Genomic DNA, 26,836 nt, shown 5'->3' with positions numbered 1-26,836 from the left:
GTAGGGTTAACGACGGCGACCTAATTCTCGGAAGTTGGACTTATATTTTGAAAGTTCCTGTGAAGTTAGGTAAACGATATATGTATTATAAAACAGAACAATATTCTGGCTTTCAACTGGGAAAACTTTTTATGCATTATCACGATTAATACCGAAGTTTTGAGAGTTTGAAGCGAGCAACCAAGAATTAATGGCTGCTTTGTTAGCTCCCTTCTCACTATTATACTTTTTATACCAATTTGCACATATTGTGTCAAAACCCTGTGGATAAATATACTGGATAAAAAGAGGCACATTGTATACAGGAAAACCTTGCTTGATATTTTACTTTTTTGCCATTATATTTTTATATATATGGGATATTCGTGGAATGCCTGAATACACAAAAATTCGTTTTTAACAGTACAACATTTCTGATGAAATTTGATAAATAGAAGTAGAGTGATCGATTATTGTTTCCATATATGCCTCCATTTAAATGAGTGCTCACTGAAAACATTTAACAAATACAAATGTATATGTATTTATATTGGAAATAATCAACATATACATATGGTTGTGTATTTACATTGTAAACATTTAACAAATGTATATATAAATATGTATGTATTTACATTATAAACAGTTAACAGATACAAAAGTATATGTATATACACTATAAACATTTAAAAGATACCAATGTATGTATGTTGACACTATGAACATTTAACAGATACAAATGTATGTGCATTTATACTATAAACAGTTAACAGATACATATGTATGTATATTTACACTATAAACATTCAACAGATACAAATGTATGTGTATTTACACTATAAACATTTAACAGATACAGATGTATGTAAAACTTATACGGTACCAATTTTGATGCACCAGATGCGCATTTCGACAAATAATGTCTCTTCAGTGATGCTCAACCGAAATGTTTGAAATCCGAAATAACTATGAAGTTTTAGAGCTAAATATAGCCAAAACCAGCGTGCCAAAAAAGTGGAGCCAAATCCGTCCAAGGATAAGAGCTATGCATGAGGGAGATGATCCTTAATTTTGAAATGAATTTCTAAATTGTATAACAGCAATTAAATATACATCCGTATTTTCAAGCTAGTAAAGAAGTACTTAGCTACTGGGTGTATGTGTATTTACATTATAAACATTCAAGAGATACACATGTATATATACATTTACACAGATGACATTATAAACATTCAAGAGATACACATGTATATATACATTTACATTATAAACATTCAACAGATACACATGTATATATACATTTACACAGATGACATTATAAACATTCAAGAGATACACATGTATATATACATTTACATTATAAACATTCAACAGATACACATGTATATATACATTTACACAGATGACATTCAACAGATACACATGTATATATACATTTACACAGATGACATTCAACAGATACACATGTATATATACATTTACACTGATGACATTCAACAGATACACATGTATATATACATTTACACAGATACACATGTATATATACATTTACACAGATGACATGTATATATACATTTACACAGATACACATGTATATATACATTTACACAGATACACATGTATATATACATTTACACAGATACACATGTATATATACATTTACACAGATACACATGTATATATACATTTACACAGATACACATGTATATATACATTTACACAGATGACATTCGCACCCGACTTTTGTCCGTCTGTATGGTCTCTGACATTTCTTTTCCGGCATTTTTTTGCTCACTAGCATTTTCCACGAATTCATCTCCTGTCGATGAGGGTTGTGACGCTTTCCGGCCGATGCTTTTATTGTTTATAGTCTTTATACAATCTAAAAATATCTTCCACACATCCTGTGCGACCTAAAAAAAATAAACAAAGTAAGTTTTTTCAACTTTGCATCTCCAATTAAACAAGAGGCTCATGGGCCACATCGCTCACCTGAGTAACCTTTGCCCATATCTGAAGACTTTCCATATATATTTGCATGTAAAACTTTAGTCCCTATTGTGGCCCCAACCTACCCCTGGGGGCCATGATTTTTGCAAACTTGAATCTGGACTATGTCAGAAAGCTTTCATGTAAATGTCAACTTCTTTGGCCCAATGCTTCTTGAGAAGAAGATTTTTAAAAGATTTTTCCTATATATTTGTATGTAAAACTTTCATCCCCTATTGTGACCCCAACCTAACCCCGGGGGCCATACTTTGAACAAACTTGAATCTACACTATGTCAGGAAGCTTTCATGCAAATATCAGCTCTTCTAGCTTATTGGTTTTTGAGAAGATTTTTCCTATATACATGTATTTCAATGTAAAACTTTGATCCCCTATTGTGGCCCCAACTTAACCCTGGGGGACATGATTTAAACAAACTTGAATCAGCACTGTGTCAGAAAGCTTTCATGTAAATCTCAGTTCTTCTGGGTCTTGAGAAGAAGATTTTTAAAGTATATCAATCAGAATAACCAGTTATTCAGTTATCAATGAGAATGACCCAAATAATTATTTTTTTAAATATACATCCTTGTATTATGATTCAATTCCATCTGATATTAAGATATTGTAAAGTAATATTTGTTTGAGAATGTTTCTGTGACGTAAGCTTTATTTGACAATGTTCTTGTGACATAAGCTTTGTTTGAAATGTTCCAGTAAAGTAAGCTTTGTTTGGAAATATTTCTGTTATGTAAGCTTTGTTTGGGAATGTTCTTGTGACGTAAGCTTTGTTTGGGAATGTTCTTGTGACGTAAGCTTTGTTTGAGAATGTTCCTGTGACGTAAGCTTTGCTTGGGAATGTTCCAAACTTCCACCAGAGTTCGTTTGCTCACAAACCAAACAAGTCTATTCGTAGGCACTGTGACGTAATGAGGCCTCGACGGGGAGTTTGGGGAATGTTCCTGTGACGTAAGATTTTTTGACAATGTTTCTGTGACGTAATATTTGTTTGACAATGTTTCTGTGACGTAAGATTTGTTTGGAAATGTTTCTGTGACTTAAGATTTGTTTGAAAATGTTCTTGTGACGTAAGCTTTGTTTGGAAAAGTTCCTGTGACGTTTGTTTGAGAATGTTCCTGTGACGTAATCTATGTTTGGGAATGTTCCTAGGACGTAAAATTTGTTTTTGAATGTTTCTGTGACGTAAGATTTGTTTGGGAATGTTCCTGTGACGTAAGATTTGTTTGGGAATGTTTCTGTGACGTAAGATTTGTTTGGGAATGTTCCTGTGACGTAAGATTTGTTTGGGAATGTTTCTGTGACGTAAGATTTGTTTGGAAATGTTCCTGTGACGTAAGATTTGTTTGGGAATGTTCCTGTGACGTAAGATTTGTTTGGGAATGTTTCTGTGACGTAAGATTTGTTTGGAAATGTTCCTGTGACGTACCCTTTGTTTGGGAATGTTTCTGTGACGTACGATATGTTTGGGAATGTTCCTGTAATATTAGCTTTGCTTGGAAATGTTTCTGTGACGTTAAGCTTATCTTACCCTTTTCTCTGTAAGGCACAGCGTTAGTGACAACATGAAACCCTAGAAATATTAATACAACATGAAACCCAAAAATAATAATACAACATGAAACCCTAAACATATTAATCAGTTGAACTGTGTATTACATATATACATCATTACGTGTAAAATTTTGATATCTTAAAATCATTTGGCAATAGCGCCTTCATAGTATCCTCCATTATGAAATTAACTAAAGATCTGTGTACATATTTTCTTTACGTTTGCTCTCTAGATTTATGATATTCCTATTAAATGATCTTTGAGCATGATCCAATAATAATACGTGTTCGTTACCTGAAAGGAATTGAATAACATTTCAGGATACAGGTATTTGTTATCCAGACACAAAGACATGATGGTGAAGGCTATGTCAGGAACACCGAACAGTGGAATGAGTATACAGATATGCTTAGTCATCTTTCTGTAAAACACAAAGAGTTCGATCTCTAGATCACAAGTGTAACTGTGTATTAAGAAATGATCACTTGTGTTTACATACACCGATACTGATAATCTCTAGATCACAAGTGTAACTGTGTATTAAGAAATGATCACCGTATTTAGATGCACCGATATTGATCATTGATTGTTATAAGTATCAATGCTATGCCTGCATTTAACGTCGTTCGATTAAAGTTGTTAGTTTGAGCCGATTTCGATACTGGTTATGCTGTAATAGTGCTAATACTTGACTAGATATATACACGCAATTAATCACCACTGCTTTACAACAATCTTTTAATCATATCTTTGTTGATCTGTTATATATTACATGCACCATGTGGTGAACATTACATGTGTAATTTGTTGAAAGTTCCAAATAGATACAACTATCGACAACAAAATGATTCTTATAATCAATCTCCCTGACTTATTAGTAGGATATCAAATGTGGACTTTGCCTTTTTAGTAGCATATAATAAGTAGATATTCAGAGATCCTGGAAACCAAACAAAAGATAGTTATGGAGATCCGTAAGAAGAGTCAGCGTTCTAAGGTTTGTGATATGTATTAATTCAAAATCTGTTCAAAAGAAAACGAAATAGCATGCACGAAAAATGTTTCCATACACTTTTAAAAAGGATATCAATTCCTATAAAGGAATAGTTTTGGATCCAAATAGGTACTACATCATATATAGTTACCCGGGTCAGGTCACTACGCCGCGTTTAACGCAGCTAACACGTGTGAAGAATGTTCCTTCGTCATGTGTTTAGCATTTAAAGTCACGTGGTTTTTTTTTAAAATATGACCTTGAAAATATTGGTCCAGTGTCACTGTAGTTGTTGGTATGATAAATGAACCCGTAAGCGTCATGCATGGGTCACTTCAATTAAAAATCGTGTCGTTTCATCATGGGTGAGACAATAGACAAAGAATGAATATTATAGCTATTGATAGATAGAATAGTAAGTCATTTACGTCATTCGCTGGCGATAGATCGGGTTTTCTGTGATCTTTTGTGGGGGATGAATTAACTCGGTAATAATTTTCGAATGTTTGTAAATTATTTTACGTTTGATTTGAGAATGTTTCACTCATTCAGAAACCTCGGTATTAGCAAATCCTCTCATGATTACTACTCGCAACACTCAGACTGTAATCTGATTACTACTCACAACACTTAGACTGTAATCTGATTACTACTCACAACACTCAGACTGTAATCTGATTACTACTCACAACACTCAAACTGTAATCTGATTACTACTCACAACACTCAGACTGTAATCTGATTACTACTCACAACACTCAGACTGTAATCTGATTACTACTCACAACACTCAGACTGTAATCTGATTACTACTCACAACACTCAGACTGTAATCTGATTACTACTCACAACACTCAGACTGTAATCTGATTACTACTCACAACACTCAGACTGTAATCTGATTACTACTCACAACACTCAGACTGTAATCTGACTACTACTCACAACACTCAAACTGTAATCTGACTACTACTCACAACACTCAGACTGTAATCTGATTATTACTCTCAACACTCGGACTGTAATCTGATTACTACTCACAACACTCGGACTGTAATCTGATTACTACTCACAACACTCGGACTGTAATCTTGCCGGTGTCTGTCTGTCTCGCCCAGGTCTCAGAGGCTCTTTTGTACAAAACTCTGACGATCATGACAAAATAAAATAGATTTACCTAAAGATAAAGAATAAAAAAAGAAAGGAAAATCAATAATGAAAATATTTTCATACCGAAAGTCACAACGAATCTTTGAACAATATATCTGGTATTAAGATGTTTCTCACCAGGATGACGACAATAACTGGGATGCGGATGGCCCACGACGCCCATGAATTAGGTGTGGTATTCCAACAGCTTCAACGAAAAGAAAAACATATCCCGTCAATGTATCGTACTCACCAAAGAAATTCAATAACAAACTCAACAACTTTTAGAAGATTGTTTTACAGTCAGTAGTTTTAAGTTTTTTTTTTGTTTTTTGTTGTTTTTTTTTAAATTTTATACTTCCGTTTTATCCGGGTTAATCTAATTTGTATTCACCTCCTATTTACTTGTTATGTTCAATTCATCAACTATTTCCAAAACATGTGGAAGAAAACGTACAATGACGAGGATCAACATCAAGGACGTGCATCTGGAGAATCTTAATCTGATGTAATTTGCTGAAGGCTATTGTGAGACAGATTCCATGTCTGGAGAATCTTAATCTGATTTAATTTGCTGAAGGCTATTGTGTGAGAGATTCCAAGGCTGGAGAATCATAATCTGATTTAATTTGCTGAAGGCATTTTTGAGAGAGATTCCATGGCTACCCTAACCCTTCTTCAAACAACCGCACATTTTGTTGTTCAACATAATTACTTATATTTTGATTTTATGATAATGAACTAGAACTATATATATTCATTACATGTTTTCCCTTTATTCGATGGTTTTCAACACCATTTACTTCTCGTATTCTTTTAAGAGAAGATACGGACCACAAACTGCATGTTTTTTTGTTTGTTTTTTTTGTCATTTGTTTCTTTCAGACGCAGGAAGTTAAGGTAACTGCCATATGGGATTGACCATTTGGAAACTGAACAAAGTATAATGATTTTTATTCACTTTCATAAAAACATTTAACCATAATTCATCATCACCTCCAGCTTGTCTTGAAGTAACTTTACTAGTTGATACCCCCTTTAACTTAAGAATATTCCCTTAACACATGGACACTCCTAAAACATACCCTCTTTGTCTTTTATAGCAAATGAAAAGGTGAAGATAAGCCTGGTTTGTTGTTGTATGTTGTTTAACATCCCGCTCAAGAATTGTTTACTCATATGAAGACGTCACAATTACTGGTGAAGAGCTGCCAAATTTGCTCGGCGCTTACAGCTTTTGAGAAGGGAGGGGTCTTTATTGTGCTATGACACGGGGCCTCGGTTTTTTGCGGTCTCATTAGAAGGACCGTCCCAATTAGTCGTCTCTTACGGCAAGGTACTATTGACTACCATTACTATTATATGATAAAGGAAATATCCGGTACTTTGTGGTACCTTCCACTACCAAAAACAATTTCATCTAGGCTGATTACTCATGTTGTTGGTACTCTGATATTCGCTTACAACACTCTGAAATCTTCACATCAGGCAGATATTTTTTCATCAGATAATGAAGCGTCTTTAGACATCACTAATTTATATAGAACCAAGAGTCCCCAAAGAGACACGTATTTTCATGACTTCTTTTTCTGAAGAGTTCCAGAATGTTATACTTGTGATATTCCGTATTGCATGCTTCGATTATGGAAGTTTGTTTTTTATATTTGTTTTAACTTTATTCGACATCGCCACTATTTTTGGGTTCTTTTTTTTTATTGTGACATCCACCACCTGAACATTGCATGTCGAATAAGATACAAAGCTGACTGGATTACAAAATAGGGTATTTAGCGGTCGAGTGGGTTTGTAAGTACATCACCGTGCCATTTCAAGCAATTATTCATTAAATTAAATCTAATTAGCTTCAAGCACCTCTGAAAACTATTGTTTTTTTAAATTATTGTTGCGTCATACAATAATTGCGTTGCGTGTTTATTGGCATTTCCGCGAGCGGTTGGTTGTGTCCTTGACTCCACTGTGGAGAGTTATAATGGAAACTAGGAGAAAAATGAATTTGAAAAGAGGGGCTATAGCTTTTAAAATCAAACGCTTCTTCTATAATCAGGTTCCAGTAGATTACATTGATTAAAAAACTACGGTGAAACTTACAGATAGTTTTCAGCCAACACTCGATACAAGACCCACGGCACCACCATCAACAATGGCCCCACTACAAAAGAGAGAGGGAGTTTCTGAGTACCCTAATCAAGAATGGATACCGGTACAATTTAGATAAACAGAGAGAGGGGGGGAGCACTGAGTTAAAACAACACCCGATACATAAAAGTGTCCATACACAAAGTGGATGCAAGGCCGATTACAACAATATATAAAACACCGAAATAGCCTACGACACGAACAACAAAACTGTCAAAATTTTGAGACGACCTGTTCCTTCCTAAGGACAAACGAAACACCTTTATATTAGTAAAAGATGTACAAAATATCGATCACTAAATATGCGGTACGAACGCATGACGACAGGAACAAAGCATTAAATCCTCGGGAGAGAAAAGAAAGTTTTACATGAAAGTCATTAACGAACAGTGATCATCTCGTAAACCCCATAAGGAATACAAATGAAGAGGGCAAACACAAAGGTATTTAAAGAATTTGATAAAGTATACATCTGTCAGCACCGAAAGCAGTAATTTTGTCTGTAATGATAGTAAGGATATATACCATGCCACCCCAAATAAGTACACAAGGCGTGAAACGAATTCGTCTCTATACTTCTATTCAAAGTAGCTTTAAAATACTGCGTTTATCGTCACCCACCCCAAAGTTCCTGCAGATCCAGTAATTTCAATATTTATGCCAGTGATCCACCTTAACAGGATACCGGAAGTCACGTTGTTCATTTTCACGGACATCTGGCTAAAGAGATGAGAGAAATGGATCGGAACTTTTGCCTTGCATTAAATTACAACTTTGAAAAGAAAGTTTTCTCTTCATATTTTTGCGGAAAATGAAATGATATGGGTTTTTTGTTATCCCATGCCACTTGTTCTTAGATGTTGTATTTAACAATTAAAATTTAAACACAGAACATCCTATACAAACAAGATCTGTCTGTGAAACACTGATGTCCCCGGATTACAAAAAAGTGGAACCAGGTCAAAGGTCAATGTTAAGATCACAGAGTCAACAATTTGATGTCAATTGAAAGTTCATGCCATAAGAAATACTCATACCAAATATGAAAGCTCTACCATTTATGGTGTAAAACATATGACCAGGGTTAAAGTTTTTTGCCACAGACTTTCATCATTATACAAGACTGTGAATTATGAAAACGCTGTGCCTTTTTCAGTGAGCAGTCATAGAACTGTAATGTGTACTAAGGACCATCATATCTTAAAGCGAAACACTGCGTCCCCGGTAACAACAAAGAGACATACACAAGGTCAAAACTTTGGGTTGGTTGGTATGTTGTATATTGTTTAACGTTCCCCTCGAGAATGTTTCACTCCTTGCAAAATTTAGGCCTCTGAGCAGGAGAGATCTTTATCGTGCCACACCTGCTGTGACACGGATCTCGGTTTTTGCGGTTTTATCCAAAGGACCGTCCCATTTAGTCGCCTCTTACGACAAGCAAGGGTTACTGGGGACCTATTCTAGCCTGGATCCCCACGGGACCAAATTGTCATAAGGAATCAATATATATATAATACGAAAGCCTATCTAAAACAATTCAGGACACATTACTTAGTGTAGCATTCTGAAGAATAGTTCAAACTCCAAGGGCAAGGTCAAAACCTTCAGTAACAATAGGACAATACGAGAACCCTATTAACCATAGGTCGAAAGTTATGGGAAAAAACAAGATGAAAGCTTCGGACAGACAAACAACCAGGACAAAAACAAATAAGTCATGGAGGTATACAAAATAATTTACTTCATTATGACGGAACTCTTCAAAGTTTTTATTTTTAGAAAGTAGCTTACCCCACCCAAAGGCTATATGGAAAAGAACACTGTTTCTCTTCTGCATGTACATCCAGTCGACGTAGAGGAGCTTCCGTAGGACATGCGCATCAACACACAACCAGACGGTGCTGGCTACCAGAGTATACACGTACAAGGTCACGATTAGCTTACACTCCCAGTGCTGCAAGAAAAAACAAAACCGCCATGTTCCACGTGTCAATTTTGTGATTATGCGTTCTAATGTCTGTAAGTCAACCTACATGTACATGCATATGTCGTAGCAAAGAACGATAACGCATCATGTAATATTAGTATATAATGATATTTCGTGCGTTTTATCTCCCATAGTTGGAAGGGCCCTTTGTACATGTATAGTAACCCTCCATCCTTTACAATTACGTGAAATTGCGATGCTATATTTAGTACTTTATCAATGGCCGATAGAGGTCGTTATACAAACAACTTTCGTTATCGGTTTGTGCTTGATATGCGCTAAGCATTAAATTATAAACGCTAACATACCGAAGCCCATTAGTGCAAACCAAAACTAAATAAAAACAAAATTATTATATAAAAAACGAAAATATTAAATAAAATACGAAAATATTATATAAAAAACTAGATAAAAAACGAAATTATTATATAAAAGACGAAATTATTATATAAAAAACGAAATTATTAAATTAAAAAACGAAATTAATAAATAAAAACGAAAATATTAAATAAAAAACGAAATTAATATATAAAAAACCCAAAATTAGATAAAAAACGAAATTATTAAATAAAAAACGAAATTAAGAACAGTTTTTGAGAATACAATGTGTGTGTGTCAGTGGAGCTTAACAAGGAAGGAAACATGGCTCCTAATTCTTTGATTTACTGCGATTTCATCATCGCCAATTGAGTTTTACAGAAATCTAATGACATTACAAATTAGCCAACTTATCCATTCACTACACGTTTATTTACAATGTTCGTTGAAAGGTCCCAAACCTCGTGTATCGGATTACAGGATTTCTCCAAAATTACTTCAACACTAGCCCCCATAAATCTAGTAAGAATATATATGGGAGCCATCAGCCACATGCCTCAACAATCACTTGACTCTACCCTAATTAAGTGTTTCGGCGGTGTGAAAATTGAGCTAATTGATCGATAGATTGAATTTTCGCTGCATGCAGATCCGCCTCATCAGAAGTCTATTTGCACTTCACAATTATCATGCAGTTTGATTATTCTGAAATGAGGGTGTGAGCATATTCCTTCAATTTTTATTGCGTTGGTATGAACCACACTATAGGTACAGTGTAGAACAGAGAAAACGTCATTGTCTCCCTGGAGGATGTGCCATTAATTTACTTGAAAAGCGTTTGCTTTATGGGGTGTATTTGGTGATAAAAACAAGGGGTATACCTGGTTTTTTGCTTTTATTTACACCTGATAACAGAGGTGTCTCGATCGTAGTACCATCAAGTACATGTAGCACTTGTACTGTTTTTATTTATTTAACTATTCCTATAGCCCCTCTTTAGAGGGTTTGTTTTGAAATCTTTATGAATTTCTTCAATCAATTCAATTAATTTATTCACTCAAATCATTCATACAATGGTACACGAGGTACATCAATATATAAGTTAGTATTTAAACAACATTGCCAGGGGTACAAGTATATAACTAATACATACACATGTATGTGCATTAGCACAAAATAAAGGTAGAGGACATAATGCATATAATTTAATATATATACATCTAAGGAAGGACAGCAGACTAACTCATGGATATACATAGTTGTTTTTTTTTTTAAATCTGTTTTAGGTTTCATGTTGTCATTAACTCTCTACATTTCAGTGTATTTGGTACATGACAATATCTAGGAACCCAAAATTCTTTCCGTAGAGCGGATACTAATTTTCATTCTAAGATAAAGTGGTATATTCGTCGACTAATTTACCAGTAAATATGGCAAATAGTTTCACCTTTTATAAATCCCTTATAAACTGAAGGATTATGTGCACTTTTTCGTTCCAATTTGTAGGTTTGATGTACGTTTTCATATCTAGAATGTGAGTTGCCTCAAATCACTTTCCTTTATACACCGTACTGCCCAAGAAATGCTTTTTATTCACAGATATTTCACATGTGAATTTAAGCAGTTGATGAGCAGAATTTGCTATAGTGAATAAATCATGGCCGGATTTCTTTTTCTTCACCATGAAACATAATAAAATAAAGCCATCGTCATGATAACGCACGTGGTACGTTATGCAACGTTTACCTGGAAATTTGTTTGTTATTTCCTTGGTTATCTGATGTAGTCGGATATCGCATACAGATGGGAAGCATTTAGACCCTTATAACACATCCAAATTTAAAAGTATTATTTTCCAAAATTAATCTGAAGAGAAGGTTCAGATCGCCAGTGAATGATGTATTTATTGCATAGACAGATTTGTCCGATTTACTGTAGTATGTTTCTACTGCAGTCATTAATTCCTCAAATTGCATGTTTGTGTAGAGTGGTGTGATATCATAAGCTAGCTGACAGTGTATAAGTAAGAAAATATATGGCTCCCATCAGTCAGGTACCTCAACAATCACTTGATTTTACACTAATTAAGTTTCAGTGGTGTGATACGGTGTGTACCAGTGTGGCTGCTAAAACTGGTGGCCTTTGTTTATGCCAAGCACTGAATACTTTGCCGTGTCATGTAGAATTAATGACTTATCAGTTCACATCAGTACAGTACGTTCCTTTTCTTATTTGATAATTTCGTTTTTTATATATTAATAATTTCGTTTTTTATATAATAATTTCGTTTTTTATTTAGTTTTGGTTTTTTATTTAACATTTTCGTTTTTTATTTAATAATTTCGTTTTTTATATAATAATTTCGTTTTTTATGTAATAATTTCGTTTTTTATTTAGTTTTCGTTTTTTATATAATATTTTCGTATTTTATTTAATATTTTCGTTTTTTATTTAATGATTTCGTATTTTATAATAATTTCGTATTTTATATAACGATTTTGTTTTTTAGTTAGTTTTGGTTTGCACTAATGGGCTTCCGTACTAACACGTACACTTAGCGTCTACAAATTGGAAGAAATAAAACAGACTGAGATAAAAATGAAGTGATACAGATTGGCATAGCAATTTTCTCATTAGATTCCTGTTCTTACACTGACCGATCCACTGCCGTCTTTCAATTTGAAGAATGCCCCTGTCCGCTGAATGTCTTTGTGGAGAGCGAAGCCATCTTGAAAGACCTGGTCCTTGATCAGAAATACAACGGCTCGTAGAATGTAGGCAATGAACAGGTTAATGTGAAGGATCGTTATCTTGGACCTTCTAGTCTTGGATCTGTAAAATAAAGCATACGACTATAGCATTCAACGTCAAAGTCATTCTACATTAATTTCTCAGTTATACTTCTTAATTAATTACACTAAATTTTGACAATAATATTTAGCTCATCTTTTCTCAGATAATGTATCATAGTCAATTGAAAGAAAATTTTAATCTTTGTATAATTTGTATTTGGTATATGCTGTTTCCCAAAGATAAACCATTCTGGAAATGTACCATTTTCGCTAGTCAAGGGTGTTCGGTTTATGGGGAACGGAGTGGACCGAAAACCGTTGAGTAGCGAAGATGTGCATGTACAAGACTTTATAAGAATCAGACAAATGATGCATAAAAACACACACATTATTTAACTTTGTTTAGTTCATTTCCATAACCACCAAACTCGAACAAAATATTCCGAGAGCCAGAAATAGAAAATATATTGACGTAAACTCCATTAGGAGACTGTGCACATATATTTAAAGGTCATCGTTCTTAACTGTATAACTTCTATTGATGTTCAATACCCTAATTTTTAAATTTTTAAAACAAGTTTTATCGGATTGATATTCTGAGTGTGAGCAGAGTCTATCACAAGTTTTATCGGATTGATATTCTGAGTGTGAGCAGAGTCTATCACAAGTTTTATCGGATTGATATTCTGAGTGTGAGCAGAGTCTATCACAAGTTTTATCGGATTGATATTCTGAGTGTGAGCAGAGTCTATCACAAGTTTTATCGGATTGATATTCTGAGTGTGAGCAGAGTCTATCACAAGTTTTATCGGATTGATATTCTGAGTGTGAGCAGAGTCTATCACAAGTTTTATCGGATTGATATTCTGAGTGTGAGCGAAGTCTATCACAAGTTTTATCGGATTGATATTCTGAGTGTGAGCAGAGTCTATCACAAGTTTTATCAGATTGATATTCTGAGTGTGAGCAGAGTCTATCACAAGTTTTATCGGATTGATATTCTGAGTGTGAGCAGAGTCTATCACAAGTTTTATCAGATTGATATTCTGAGTGTGAGCAGAGTCTATCACAAGTTTTATCGGATTGATATTCTGAGTGTGAGCGGAGTCTATCACAAGTTTTATCGGATTGATATTCTGAGTGTGAGCAGAGTCTATCACAGTAGTATATCACACTGTGTTTTCAAAATAGAAATGATGAAAGATGACGGACACCGCAGTTTTATAGCGGTCATGTTTCTTAATTTTTTCTTAATTTTACTAGATCCTTACATAGACTTAAGCCTATGACTTACCTGTACTCATAACTTACAGATACTTGTATTCATGACTAGTATCTGTATCAGTGACTTACTAGTACCTGTATCTATGACTTACTAGTACCTGTACTTATGACTTACTAGTACCTGTATCTATGACTTACTAGTACCTGTATCTATGACTTACTAGTACCTGTACTAATGACTTACTAGTACCTGTATCTATGACTTACTAGTATCTGTACCTATGAATTACTAGTACCTGTACCTATGACTTACTAGTACCTATACCTATGACTTACTAGTACCTGTATCTATGACTTACTAGTACCTACATGTACCTACATGTATGACTTACTAGTACCTGTATCTATGGCTTACTAGTACCTGTACCTATGGCTTACTAGTACCTGTACCTATGACTTACTAGTACCTGTATCTATGACTTACTAGTACCTGTATCTATGACTTACTAGTACCTGTACTTATGACTTACTAGTACCTGTATCTATGACTTACTAGTACCTGTATCTATGACTTACTAGTACCTGTACTTATGACTTACTAGTACCTGTATCTATGACTTACAAGTGCATGTATCTATGACTTACTAGTACCTGTATCTATGACTTACTAGTACCTACATGTACCTACATGTATGACTTACTAGTACCTGTATCTATGACTTACTAGTACCTGTACTTATGACTTACTAGTACCTGTATCTATGACTTACTAGTACCTGTATCTATGACTTACTAGTACCTGTATCTATGACTTACTAGTACCTACATGTACCTACATGTATGACTTACTAGTACCTGTATCTATGACTTACAAGTACCTGTATCTATGACTTACTAGTACCTGTACCTATGACTTACTAGTACCTGTACTTATGACTTACTAGTATCTGTACATATGACTTACTAGTATCTGTACCTATGACTTTAAGTTACTAGTACCTACATGTACCTACATGTATGACTTACTAGTACTTTTACCTATGACTTACTTCTGCCTGTGACTTACTTGTACCTATGTCGTAGAAGCAGAACCACAGCTAGCACCAATGAGAATAGGGAAATGATGTATCCAATGACGGACATATTCTGTATTCTGCCAATGTGTTGCTGAAAATATAGAAATCGTACACTGTCGTTAGAGGTCATACTGGCAAATGTGTGCTGTTTTATCAGTTGTCAAATATTCCAGAATTCAAGTACTTTTTTATTGCTAGTATACGGTGATGGGAAAAATCAACACACGTACACAGGCCATGGTATCTTACATTTAACGATTTCCGTATATTTTCATCATCTGGTACACATTCAACAAAGTCTGTCCAGGAACTGTTTGTGTTCGGATTGATGTACCACGATCCATTACTAGTGCACGTTCTCCTTGCGAAGCCTAACAAAAAAACGGGTTTGCTTTATTTCAATTTTATCATATATAAACATGCACAGGGAGTAAAATTCTCGAATGAGACGTTAAGCAAGATACAATCAATCAATCAATCAATCACAGGGAGTATATAAGAGAATCTGACCTTATTGAAAAAAAAGACAGTTAAAGAATTCCCTGATGTTCGTTTCCATCATAGGGTATACCTGTTGCTAATATCGCCTGAACTGTACCATCTATAAACTGACGTCTATAACACCACACTACGTTCTACGTCATACACCTGTACATCTATAATCTAATCGTGTTGATGCTCTCCAGTTTTATAAGAATATGAAATACTATTCAAAGAAACCGGTTTTCTCATGTCCCGCAGCTTTGTTATTTTTCGTGGCAATTTAACAACAGAATGCATATTGTTGGTTGAAAATTGTAATTTATTAATGATGATTGAAGAAGTTGACAACTTATTTACAACCCCTATAATAGGGAAATCCCCGAGTATCAAAATTACAACTCAGACAACCTAAACAAGAATGACATAGGCATCTCCGTAATTTTTATAAATCTTGTTAAATACAAACATTATAAAAAAAAAAAGAAAAATAAGGTGGCACCTTAAAATTTTGCCATAAAATCCAAGGACAATCGGATTTACGTCACAATCTAATTGCATACCCGTACAATGTATACCGTAAGACGTACGTCGTGACCAATTAAAGATTCTGTGACTTACCGTCGACTAGAAATCTGTGGACATAGTTTGGACACGGCTGCGTGGCGGTCGTTCCCGGGCTGGTGGCGTTCCAACACATGATGTTATCAAACACAGGAGGGCACAAAGTATCTGTGAACAGAAAACCAATGCAAATCGCACAACGAAGAACAGAGGTCGTTATGATTTCGACATTTTTCATTTGTCTGTCTATGTAGATATATGAATAACTACATTTTATTTCTGAAAATTAAATGGAATTAGCTAACAATTCTGTAGAAAAAATAAGCTATTTCCATAGGCCTAAATATCCAACAAAATCAATGTTCCGCTTCTTCACTATATGCAAATGTGTCAAAGTGAATTAAAAAAATGATGTTCAAGATAAATCAAATTACATCTTAGTCCATCTTAGACCACACGTAATAGCGCAAGCGAATCTGATTTTAATGTACGAAATGTGTCATTGTGATTAAAATTGTAATCGTTTATTCCCAGATACTTGAGTATTTTAATTTGTTCATCTTATGATTTTAAAGAATAAGTGAAAAAAATTCCATTCATTAACATTTTTGGATGCAAGCAAGTCTAGAAAGATGTATTCATAGATATTGACATTTCCAGCATTTTTGCCTTTGATAGCTTTACCGATGGTAATGATGGCCATTTCCTCATGAATGCGATGCAGTTGTGAACAATCCGTATATAACTGTTGATACATATAATATGTCTATATTAATGGCTGGAAATTCGACAGAAACGAATTTTTTTTTTAGAACTGCAACTCTTCACAGCAGCTAGATCATTAGATGATATTCCCGAGGCGCTAGATCATTAGATGATATTCCCGAGGCGCTAGATCATTAGATGATATTCCTGAGGCGCTAGATCATTAGATGATATTCCCGAGGCGCTAGATCATTAGATGATATTCCTGAGGCACTAGATCATTAGATGATATTCCCGAGGCGCTAGATCATTAGATGATATTCCTGAGGCGCTAGATCATTAGATGATATTACTGAAGCGCTAGATCATTAGATGATATTCCTGAGGCGCTAGATCATTAGATGATATTCCCGAGGCGCTAGATCATTAGATGATATTCCTGAGGCGCTAGACCATTAGATGATATTCCTGAGGCGGTAGATCATTAGATGATATTCCTGAGGCGCTAGATCATTAGATGATATTCCTGAGGCGCTAGATCATTAGATGATATTCCTGAGGCGCTAGATCATTAGATGATATTCCTGAGGCGCTAGATCATTAGATGATATTCCCGAGGCGCTAGACCATTAGATGATATTCCTGAGGCGCTAGATCATTAGATGATATTCCTGAGGCGCTAGATCATTAGATGATATTCCTGAGGCGGTAGATCATTAGATGATATTCCTGAGGCGCTAGATCATTAGATGATATTCCTGAGGCGCTAGATCATTAGATGATATTCCTGAGGCGCTAGACCATTAGATGATATTCCTGAGGCGCTAGATCATTAGATGATATTCCTGAGGCGCTAGATCATTAGATGATATTCCTGAGGCGCTAGATCATTAGATGATATTCCTGAGGTGTTAGATCATTAGATGATATTCCCGAGGCGCTAGATCATTAGATGATATTCCCGAGGCGCTAGACCATTAGATGATATTCCTGAGGCGCTAGATCATTAGATGATATTCCTGAGGCGCTAGATCATTAGATGATATTCCTGAGGCGCTAGATCATTAGATGATATTCCTGAGGCGCTAGATCATTAGATGATATTCCTGAGGCGCTAGACCATTAGATGATATTCCTGAGGCGCTAGATCATTAGATGATATTCCTGAGGCGCTAGATCATTAGATGCTATTCCTGAGGCGCTAAGTCGCTTCATGTAATATTGTTAGTGCGAAGCGTCGCAGTTCAGAACATCATGTATTTAAAAAAGAAGTGAAATTAATTTTTGATTAACTTGCTATTGTTCGAATATATAAATACCTCTTTCCTGTCATCAAAAACACTATATAATCGTATTTTGGTTTTTCAAGTCAAAAGTTGCGAGGGTGGGGAAATAACGTTGATAAAATATTTTCCCACCAAATCCTTTGTTTTAACACATTCCAATCAGACGCATGTTTCCAATCAGTCACGTGATAAAGAGCACAAAGTATTTTACAAAGTGGCTATTTTGAATATGCGGCTACGTTGGATTTTTTCACATCTGCCTATAGCTGGCATAAATATATCATTATTTCGGGATTCTCTTTTCTTTCCAGAATAGGTTTTGTAATTACATAAGTTTCTTGTTACCGGAATAGGTTTTGTATTTACATGTATCTCTTGTCTGTAATTACATGTATCTCTTGTTTACAGAATGGGTTTAAGGTTTCATTTACCTGCCGTTGGATTAGTAATTACATGTATCTCTTGTTAAGGTTTCATTTACCTGCCGTTGGCCTGAATGACTGTATCGTCACGTTGCAATTTTCTTTTGCTTCCGTAATACGTCTCTCTTGCTCCAAGAAAGATACCTTGTACTCCTAAGAGAATATAGAATGTTTAATCTTCATGAGAATACAGAATATTTAATCGTCATGAGAATACTGAATATTCAATCTTCATGAGAATACAGAATGTTTAATTTTCTGTTTACTTTGTCATGAGAATACAGAATATTCAATTTTCTGTTTACTTTGTCATGAGAATACAGAATATTTAATCTTCATGAGAATACAGAATATTTAATCCTTTGTTTACTTTGTCATAAGAATACTGAATATTCAATTTTCAGTTTACTTTGTCATGAGAATACTGAATATTCAATCTTCTGTTTACTTTATCATGAGAATACTGAATATTCAATTTTCTGTTTACTTTGTCATGAAAATACTGAATATTAATCTTCTATTTACTTTATCATGAGAATACAGAATAATTATTCAATCTTCTGTTAACTTTGTCATATAAATACTGAATATCTAATCGTCATAAGAATACTGAATATTCAATCTTCTGTTTACTTTGTGATAAGAATAATGAATATTCAATCTTCTGTTTACTTTGTCATAAAAATACTGAATATTTAGTCATCTATTTACTTTGTCATGAGAATACTGAATATTCAATCTGATGTTTACTTTGTCATGAAAATACTGAATATTTAGTCATCTGTTTACTTTGTCTTGAGAATACGACGAAAATGCAGACAGCTTGGATTATTTTTGTTTATAAAACTCATTAAATTAAATGTGAAAGGATTCGACTACGTTTGACTTGTTTTAGGAGATGCTTAACGCCCTTTGGTTGGGGATATTCGATCTGTTTCTCGGAACTACCTTAGTTCTAAGAAACAGATCGAATTTCCCCATCCAAAGGGATTTAGAGCTTTGTTTACAGCCGGTGTCCTATTACTGAGTCATCCCTTGTTAGATATCTATAATTATATAGATTGAGAACAAAATGGATAAGAAGCCCCCTCTGTTTTACATGTTGAATGATTAGTCATATGTTTACTATAGCATGCTGAATATTTCAGTTTTGTTTACTTCATCATTGGAGCTAAGTGACAACAAGAAACAAATCTCGTGTATGCGTTGTGCATTCGATATTCACTGTGGACACCAATACATTCTGTGAATCTTAATTTTGCTTACATTCTCTGGTCTATATTTCTATTGGTCTGCGTTTGTCGTAGTGCGTCGGCCGTCGATATTTAACGATTGAACATTTCTAACTTCTTGACAACAATCATTCTAATTCGTTTCAGATGTACGTGGTATGTACATGTAGCATCATTGAGACAGGAGGGGGGGGGGGGTAATTATAATATTCCAGGACTCCTTCACAACCGGGGCCTTCAGGATGGGGGCAAAAACTGCCATAAATGACCCTTTCTCAAAAATCTTCTTTCTTACAGCCGCACATCTGTAAGAAAATCTAGATATATAATCATGTAGAGAATCAAGGCCTCTACCAATATTCAAAAGACCATGATCCTCTGGGTAGAAGTTCTGACTCCAGGGAGGTGGTGGTGGTAAGGTTGGAATATAAGGTGTTTATATGTAAAACACTTAATAACATCTTCTTTGATACTACAGTATTGATACGTAGTTGGAACTAAATGGAAATTCCGAAGGCATACATGTAGCTAGGCTGTACCAAATTTGTAAAGTTCGTCATCCCAGGGGTGGGGATTTCGGTACCAGGGTGGGGCGGAAATGGATATAGTGATTAAATGTAAATGCGTGTTAAGAATTTAACATTCTTAATGATCAAATGAAGATAACGAACAGTAATCAAAAACATGGACCCCTGGATATAACAGAGCTCTATAACTTGATCAGGCAAAAGGAGTAACCCTTCCAATTCTTTTCATTTGATATGAAACCTCACTGGGACACGGGGGACATAAATTTTAAATTCCAAGACTCCTGCACTCTCAGGGTCATAGGGGCAGGACAAAACTGCCAAAAATTTACCATTTGTCGAAAATATTCTTCCTTTGATAATAAATTGAAACTATATGCATATTTAGGAGGGGCAGATACATGTACATGTATCCCTTTAACAAAATTGTAAATTTCATGATACCAGGGGTATGGGGTTTCGGTTCCATATTATAATCTGAATATTGAGTTTAAGGTCACAGCAAGATATTTCTGCGGTAACTATCACCTTATCATAGTTCAACAAATGCGAACTGCCATGGTTTAAATGTCAAACACTTCGGTCTGAAGGTCTTTTAAAATCAGTCCTTCAATATTCAAACCTGCTTACCAAATCATTTCATTTCATGGTAAAATTGTACGTGTATAATTATTATTTGAATTGTATCATATTATTTCAAATTTCAATCACTGTAACATTCAGTGTTGGTCATACTTTTGACTGCAAGCGTACATCTCAACTGCACTGCATAATATGCAATGAACCATGAATACATGCTTTTTTATTTGTTTATTTGTATCTCGGTCCCACTACTATTGTCACTGCCATTTGGGAGTTTGGGAGTTCTTATGCCGATTCATATTCCATATCGTTATACATAACCTTGCCTTTAGTTGTTACATTTATTTTGTTAATTTGTTCTTATCTATTTATAATTGAATTGAATCAATCTATATTCATTTAATGATTTTAACTGATCTTTATTCGTACAGAGATATGCTCAATAATTTGAATATAGGTCTTAATATCAAAGGATAGCCTAATAAATTTTCAAAACTATCCCACTTATATGGAGACATCACATGTATGAAAGGTGAAGATAACGAACAGTGATCAATCTCATAACTCCTATAAAGGTGAAGATAACGAACAGTGATCAATCTCATAACTCCTATAAACAATACAAAATAAAGAGTTGGGCAAACACGAACCCCTGGATATAGGTTCTTTACACTGTATCTTAACGGTAACTATCACCTTATCATAGATCAGGTGCCTAGGAGGAATAAGCATCCCCTGTCGACCGGTCACACCCGCCGTGAACCCTATATTTTGATCATGTAAACGGAGTTATCCGTAGTCAAAATCAGTGTGCCAAGAACGGCCTAACAATCGGTATGAAACACGTCAGACAGCATTTGACCCAATGATAGGTTGTATCGGCAAACTAGAATGTATGAATCACCAAGTACATGTATATAACTTCCACTTTCAAACAAAAAACAATTACAGATCCCCATTGATAATGGCTTGAAACTCGCATGTCTGATTTTTACTTCCAAATTCACAATAATTCTTCCGTATCCACCCGCGCATGTTTAGCATAGGAGTTGGTTTGCAAAAATTATACTACAGAAAAGTGATCGACAATATCCAAACCAATGACACAAAACTATTTTTGTTACAGTGATATAATAGCATCATGACCTAATTTCACATAAATTCGCAAAAATGTCCAGTCTAATTCAACGTTAGCTATAGGACATACACAGTGTATGTATACAGTGTAATTGGGTTATTGTGTATAGAATAATTCGAAAGGATGACAAGGCGGAAAAACAAATCTATATAAGGAATGACAAATAAAAATATACTTTTGAAAATGATTGTATATTGTAGATATATTTAGTTAAAATAAGAATCCCTCAAATAAGACACAGTTGCCCAATAGACAACAGCTGTTTCCCCTTGTTCATACGCGGTTGGTATAAAAATTCGCTGCGTTCATTTAAACAATAAAATGCTTTCTTCGTTGTTTTATCGGGTGATGAAGGTTGCTAGCATTGCAGAATAAAAATGCATAACCAGCGCAAGGGTTGCGCAAATTTTTTCTGCAATGATTGCTACCTCCATCACCCGATAAAACAACAAAGAAAGACATTTTATTGTTTATATCTATATCTTTATGTATTATTAAAAAATATAAACTAGAAGTAAGATCTAAAATATCATATGTTTGACCCATTTGTCAAATTAAATGGAATTTAATTGACTCCATATTTGGTAATGATTTTGCAGACAGGTGGCACTCTAGAGAACTGGATCGAACTAGTTTGCAAGAAACATGTATTTATTCCATGATCAAACAATGTCAATCTTAAAAGAAATATAATAGAAAAGATTCAGTGAATGTAAATAGATATTGCCCAACGCATGATTACCAGACATCGTGCAACCAGATGGTACAGTGTGTATGTAACTGCAGTAAAACACAAAATCGGCAATTACTATCTTTCTTTGATAAAAGCAGCACTCGTATCGAGAGGAAATACATAATTTCATTAATTCAATGGACTAATTCAAACAAAATATTCTTCATATAGTCAGTTTTATGTATACCAACGGCTGATAAAAACAAAATGTACAGTTTTATAACTTTTATCGTTATATACATACATCTTACACCCCCCCAAGCTTTCAATCTACTACTGATCGTACATGTTCACCACAGAAGATCTGGTATCTCGGTAATTGTGTATGTATTATATAGGGAAGATCTGGTATCTCGGTAATTGTGTATGTATTATATAGGGAAGATCTGGTATCTCGGTAATTGTGTATGTATTATATAGGGAAGATCTGGTATCTCGGTAATTGTGTATGTATTATATAGGGAAGATCTGATATCTCGGTAATTGTGTATGTATTATATAGGGAAGATCTGGTATCTCGGTAATTGTGTATGTATTATATAGGGAAGATCTGGTATCTCGGTAATTGTGTATGTATTATATAGGGAAGATCTGGTATCTCGGTAATTGTGTATGTATTATATAGGGAAGATCTGATATCTCGGTAATTGTGTATGTATTATATAGGGAAGATCTGGTATCTCGGTAATTGTGTATGTATTATATAGGGAAGATCTGATATCTCGGTAATTGTGTATGTATTATATAGGGAAGATCTGATATCTCGGTAATTGTGTATGTATTATATAGGGAAGATCTGGTATCTCGGTAATTGTGTATGTATTATATAGGGAAGATCTGGTATCTCGGTAATTGTGTATGTATTATATAGGGAAGATCTGATATCTCGGAAATTGTATATGCATTAGGAACACATTCAATGCATTTGGAGAAACATTTTATTCAATTTTCGAATATTTTTTTTTTTTTTTAGATAATCTAATTCGATTAGAATGCGATGTCATGAAATTATTTCTGAATTAGAACTTTCCTTAATTCTGATAGAACTTCACGTATCTGTAATTGAATTAAAGCGTACTTTAGTTTAACTTAGATGAGCAGAACCTTTTGAAGCTTCTTATCCATAAAATATCAAAGTTTTCATTCCATTACAGATACCTCTTATTCAACAGAAGATAACTCTCGATGTCATTTGAGCGCACTGTCATAAAATTCCATGTGCAGCAACATGGCCCTTTTCACAAAATATATTACGATTTATATAATTTTTTAAAACAATTCTTCACTTATAGTTTTCTGAATAAGCAAACTAAGTATACATATAGGTGAAAAACCGGCATCTCCCGAGACATATAGTTGCACTCAGTTGAATATGAGGCAGATACAAAATTTATATCTTAGTCAAACTCAAACTGTAGATTTTTTGTGCATTACAAAATATTTGCAGTTATATTGTTTGCCCCGCTCGAATCGCATTCATTGTAGAATTGATGAGATTGATCAATGTTCGATAAAGGCGTACCATTACTTCAGTTATGGTGCCGCAGTCTCCACCCTTTTAGAATTATAGGTTCAATCTTATATTTGATTGTCGATTCTTCAAATAATATATCTTAGTAACAAATAAAAGTGATAGAATAAGTATGTTGCGGTATTAATAATTTTTTTTTTATCAATTAGCATAATATACCTGTTATCAACGTCAGAAAATTGCAATTTTCATTAAACAGCATTATCAAAATTTCACAAAAACTGATTGTAATGATATAATAGTATTCATAACAGTTTCATGAAACTGTTTATTTAAAAATTATACAAATTTTTTGTGAAAAATAAAGGAAATCTATCGCATAATAGACTTAATAAATCATTTAATGGAAACAGAGTTATTGCCTTTGGATTCAATATTTTGAAACATATTATTGATTATTCATCGACTTTTGAAATATTTTATGGTTAACAAGATTTTTTACAAAGACTGGCAAAATTTACATTTCTGTCATGCATAAATCTTGTTATATCATTGATTTGGCAAAATCTTATGACGTCACAGAAGGGTGGAAATACCTTAAACATAATTACAATTGTACATACGAATGTTACTTGAACGCTGTTACTGGTGTTTGAGTGAGTTCATTAAAACAGTGTTCTAATTTTATGTAAAATCAGACTGACTTTATGCATGAAAGATATCTCCAGTTTAATTAAATCTAAGTCAAACACTAAGCGTTATATACACAAATGTACATGTAACAGAATTCAAGAGAGGGATGATAAGTTGGAGATTGTTTTATGCTAGTACTACAGCCCTTTGTATGGTTACCGTTACAGAATCGGTTCTTTATAGTTACCGTTACAGAATCGGTTCTTTATAGTTACCGTTACAGAATCGGTTCTTTATAGTTACCGTTACAGAATAGGTTCTTTATAGTTACCACTACAGAATCAGTTTTTTATAGTTACTGTTACAGAATCAGTTCTATATAGTTACCGTTACAGAATCGGTTCTTTATAGTTACTGTTACAGAATCAGTTCTATATAGTTACCGTTACAGAATCGGTTCTTTATAGTTACTGTTACAGAATCGGTTCTTTATAGTTACCGCTACAGAATCAGTTCTTTATAGTTACCGCTACAGAATCGGTTTTTTATAGTTACCGCTACAGAATCGGTTCTTTATAGTTACTGTTACAGAATCAGTTCTATATAGTTACCGCTACATAATCGGTTCTTTATTGTTACCGCTACAGAATCAGTTTTTTTTATAGTTACTGTTACAGAATCGGTTCTATATAGTTACCGCTACAGAATCGGTTCTTTATAGTTCTATAATCAGTATTATACAATCAAATTATTCATTTCGGATATTTCAAAGAAAATTGTAGAATTTCAAATACTTTCTTTATCTGATCAAATCACTTTGCGTTTTACAGCAATCATTGCTATTTGGGGCAAATTAATTAATTGTTGTGTCCTTTGATCGGAGAATGCTGCTACATGTAGCTATGTTGAGGCGACTTTGAAAAGAAATTTGTCAAAATGGATACTTCATATTCAAGGCATGTATGCATGCGGGGAAAACTAATTTGAAAAAAAAAAAAAAAGCATGGCGGTATCCATCACGTGACGTGTACTTGTAACTGTCTCTAACCTTCCACAAACACGAGCTTCAGTCACGGTATTATATTCATTTATTTCAAAAGGAAATCAGTTTCAGATTTTGTATTAAATTTTGTTCTACACAAAGTGCATTAGCATACATCTTTGTATTTGCAGTCGACTTTAAAGTATTATATTCATAATTACATGATCACGATATCTGCAACAGACGAAGATTTGCATTTATTGCCAAAATAGATACATGAATTACTGTCGGATGGTTTCGTATCTACCATTATTCTAAACTACACAAAGGGCAAGGAGAGACATATCAAACGATACAAGCTAAGGACATTCAAAATTAATCTGCAGGACTGATGAATCTTCATGTAGCTTACATGCATGTGCAGTACAATTAAAACAATGGCGCCTCTGATGAAATTGGAAAAGAACGCATTTGGAATAGCGTTCTGATGAAAGGATTTTAGACCCGAATCATTCATGAATAACTGTTACAAAACTTCACTCAACATTTCTAAGGGGAAAATATAATGAGCACATGCTATATTAGAAATCTGCCCATCTCATTGAATGGAAATATTACCCATATAAAATATATACGCTACTATGTAACGACTTGATTCATTAAAATATTTAATTGTCATGAAGACAAATAAGCATAGTAAAGCTTTCTCTAACCTTTTCGTCTGTTCGGGCGAGCATTTTATCCGTCCGTTTAGAAATCATGTGTGTGATAGTTATTTGTTTCACGGTGGATTTTGGGTCCCACATTATATAGTTCATTTGTTTACAGAATCGCTGACAGAAT

The 26,836-nt window shown here is 34.2% G+C and overlaps 2 protein-coding genes across 5 annotated transcripts in view; one reads left to right on the top strand and one right to left on the bottom strand.

Annotated features, from left to right (window-relative positions):
• LOC125665806 (uncharacterized) overlaps positions 1-26,836 on the top strand; it is a 247,148-nt gene that overhangs the window by 92,031 nt on the left and 128,281 nt on the right. The window lies entirely within an intron of this gene.
• On the bottom strand, positions 511-26,836 carry LOC125665811 (parathyroid hormone/parathyroid hormone-related peptide receptor-like). 4 transcript variants are annotated; one of them, XM_056150983.1, is made up of 14 exons: positions 26,707-26,836; positions 18,755-18,848; positions 16,340-16,450; positions 15,488-15,609; positions 15,229-15,329; positions 12,798-12,978; positions 9,633-9,795; positions 7,794-7,854; positions 5,823-5,892; positions 5,609-5,712; positions 3,836-3,962; positions 3,518-3,559; positions 1,649-1,892; positions 511-1,537 (listed from the first exon to the last, which is right to left on the bottom strand). In XM_056150983.1, the coding sequence occupies exons 1-13, from the start codon at positions 26,809-26,811 to the stop codon at positions 1,695-1,697; spliced, it is 1,479 nt and encodes a 492-aa protein (XP_056006958.1). In that variant the 5' UTR covers positions 26,812-26,836; the 3' UTR covers positions 511-1,537; positions 1,649-1,694. The 4 variants fall into 4 exon arrangements, with proteins under 4 accessions (XP_056006958.1, XP_056006957.1, XP_056006959.1 ...); XM_056150982.1 differs by having other exon boundaries at positions 511-1,892; XM_056150984.1 differs by having other exon boundaries at positions 511-1,892; positions 12,804-12,978.

The sequence above is a fragment of the Ostrea edulis genome, chromosome 10, assembly GCF_947568905.1.
Source record: "Ostrea edulis chromosome 10, xbOstEdul1.1, whole genome shotgun sequence".
Lineage (NCBI taxonomy): Eukaryota > Metazoa > Mollusca > Bivalvia > Ostreida > Ostreidae > Ostrea > Ostrea edulis.
This window is presented reverse-complemented; position numbering and strand designations above follow the sequence as displayed.

Excerpts from the sequence above, each read along its gene's own strand:
- LOC125665811 (XM_056150982.1), bottom strand. The coding sequence starts at position 26,811 with ATGAACTATATAATGTGGGACCCAAAATCCACCGTGAAACAAATAACT. Across the intron at positions 12,979-15,228 it reads CTTCTACGACATAGGTACAA|ATCCAAGACTAGAAGGTCCA; the intron begins GTAAGTCACAGG and ends TTTATTTTACAG. Across the intron at positions 9,796-12,797 it reads ACGGCAGTGGATCGGTCAGT|CACTGGGAGTGTAAGCTAAT; the intron begins GTAAGAACAGGA and ends TTTTTCTTGCAG.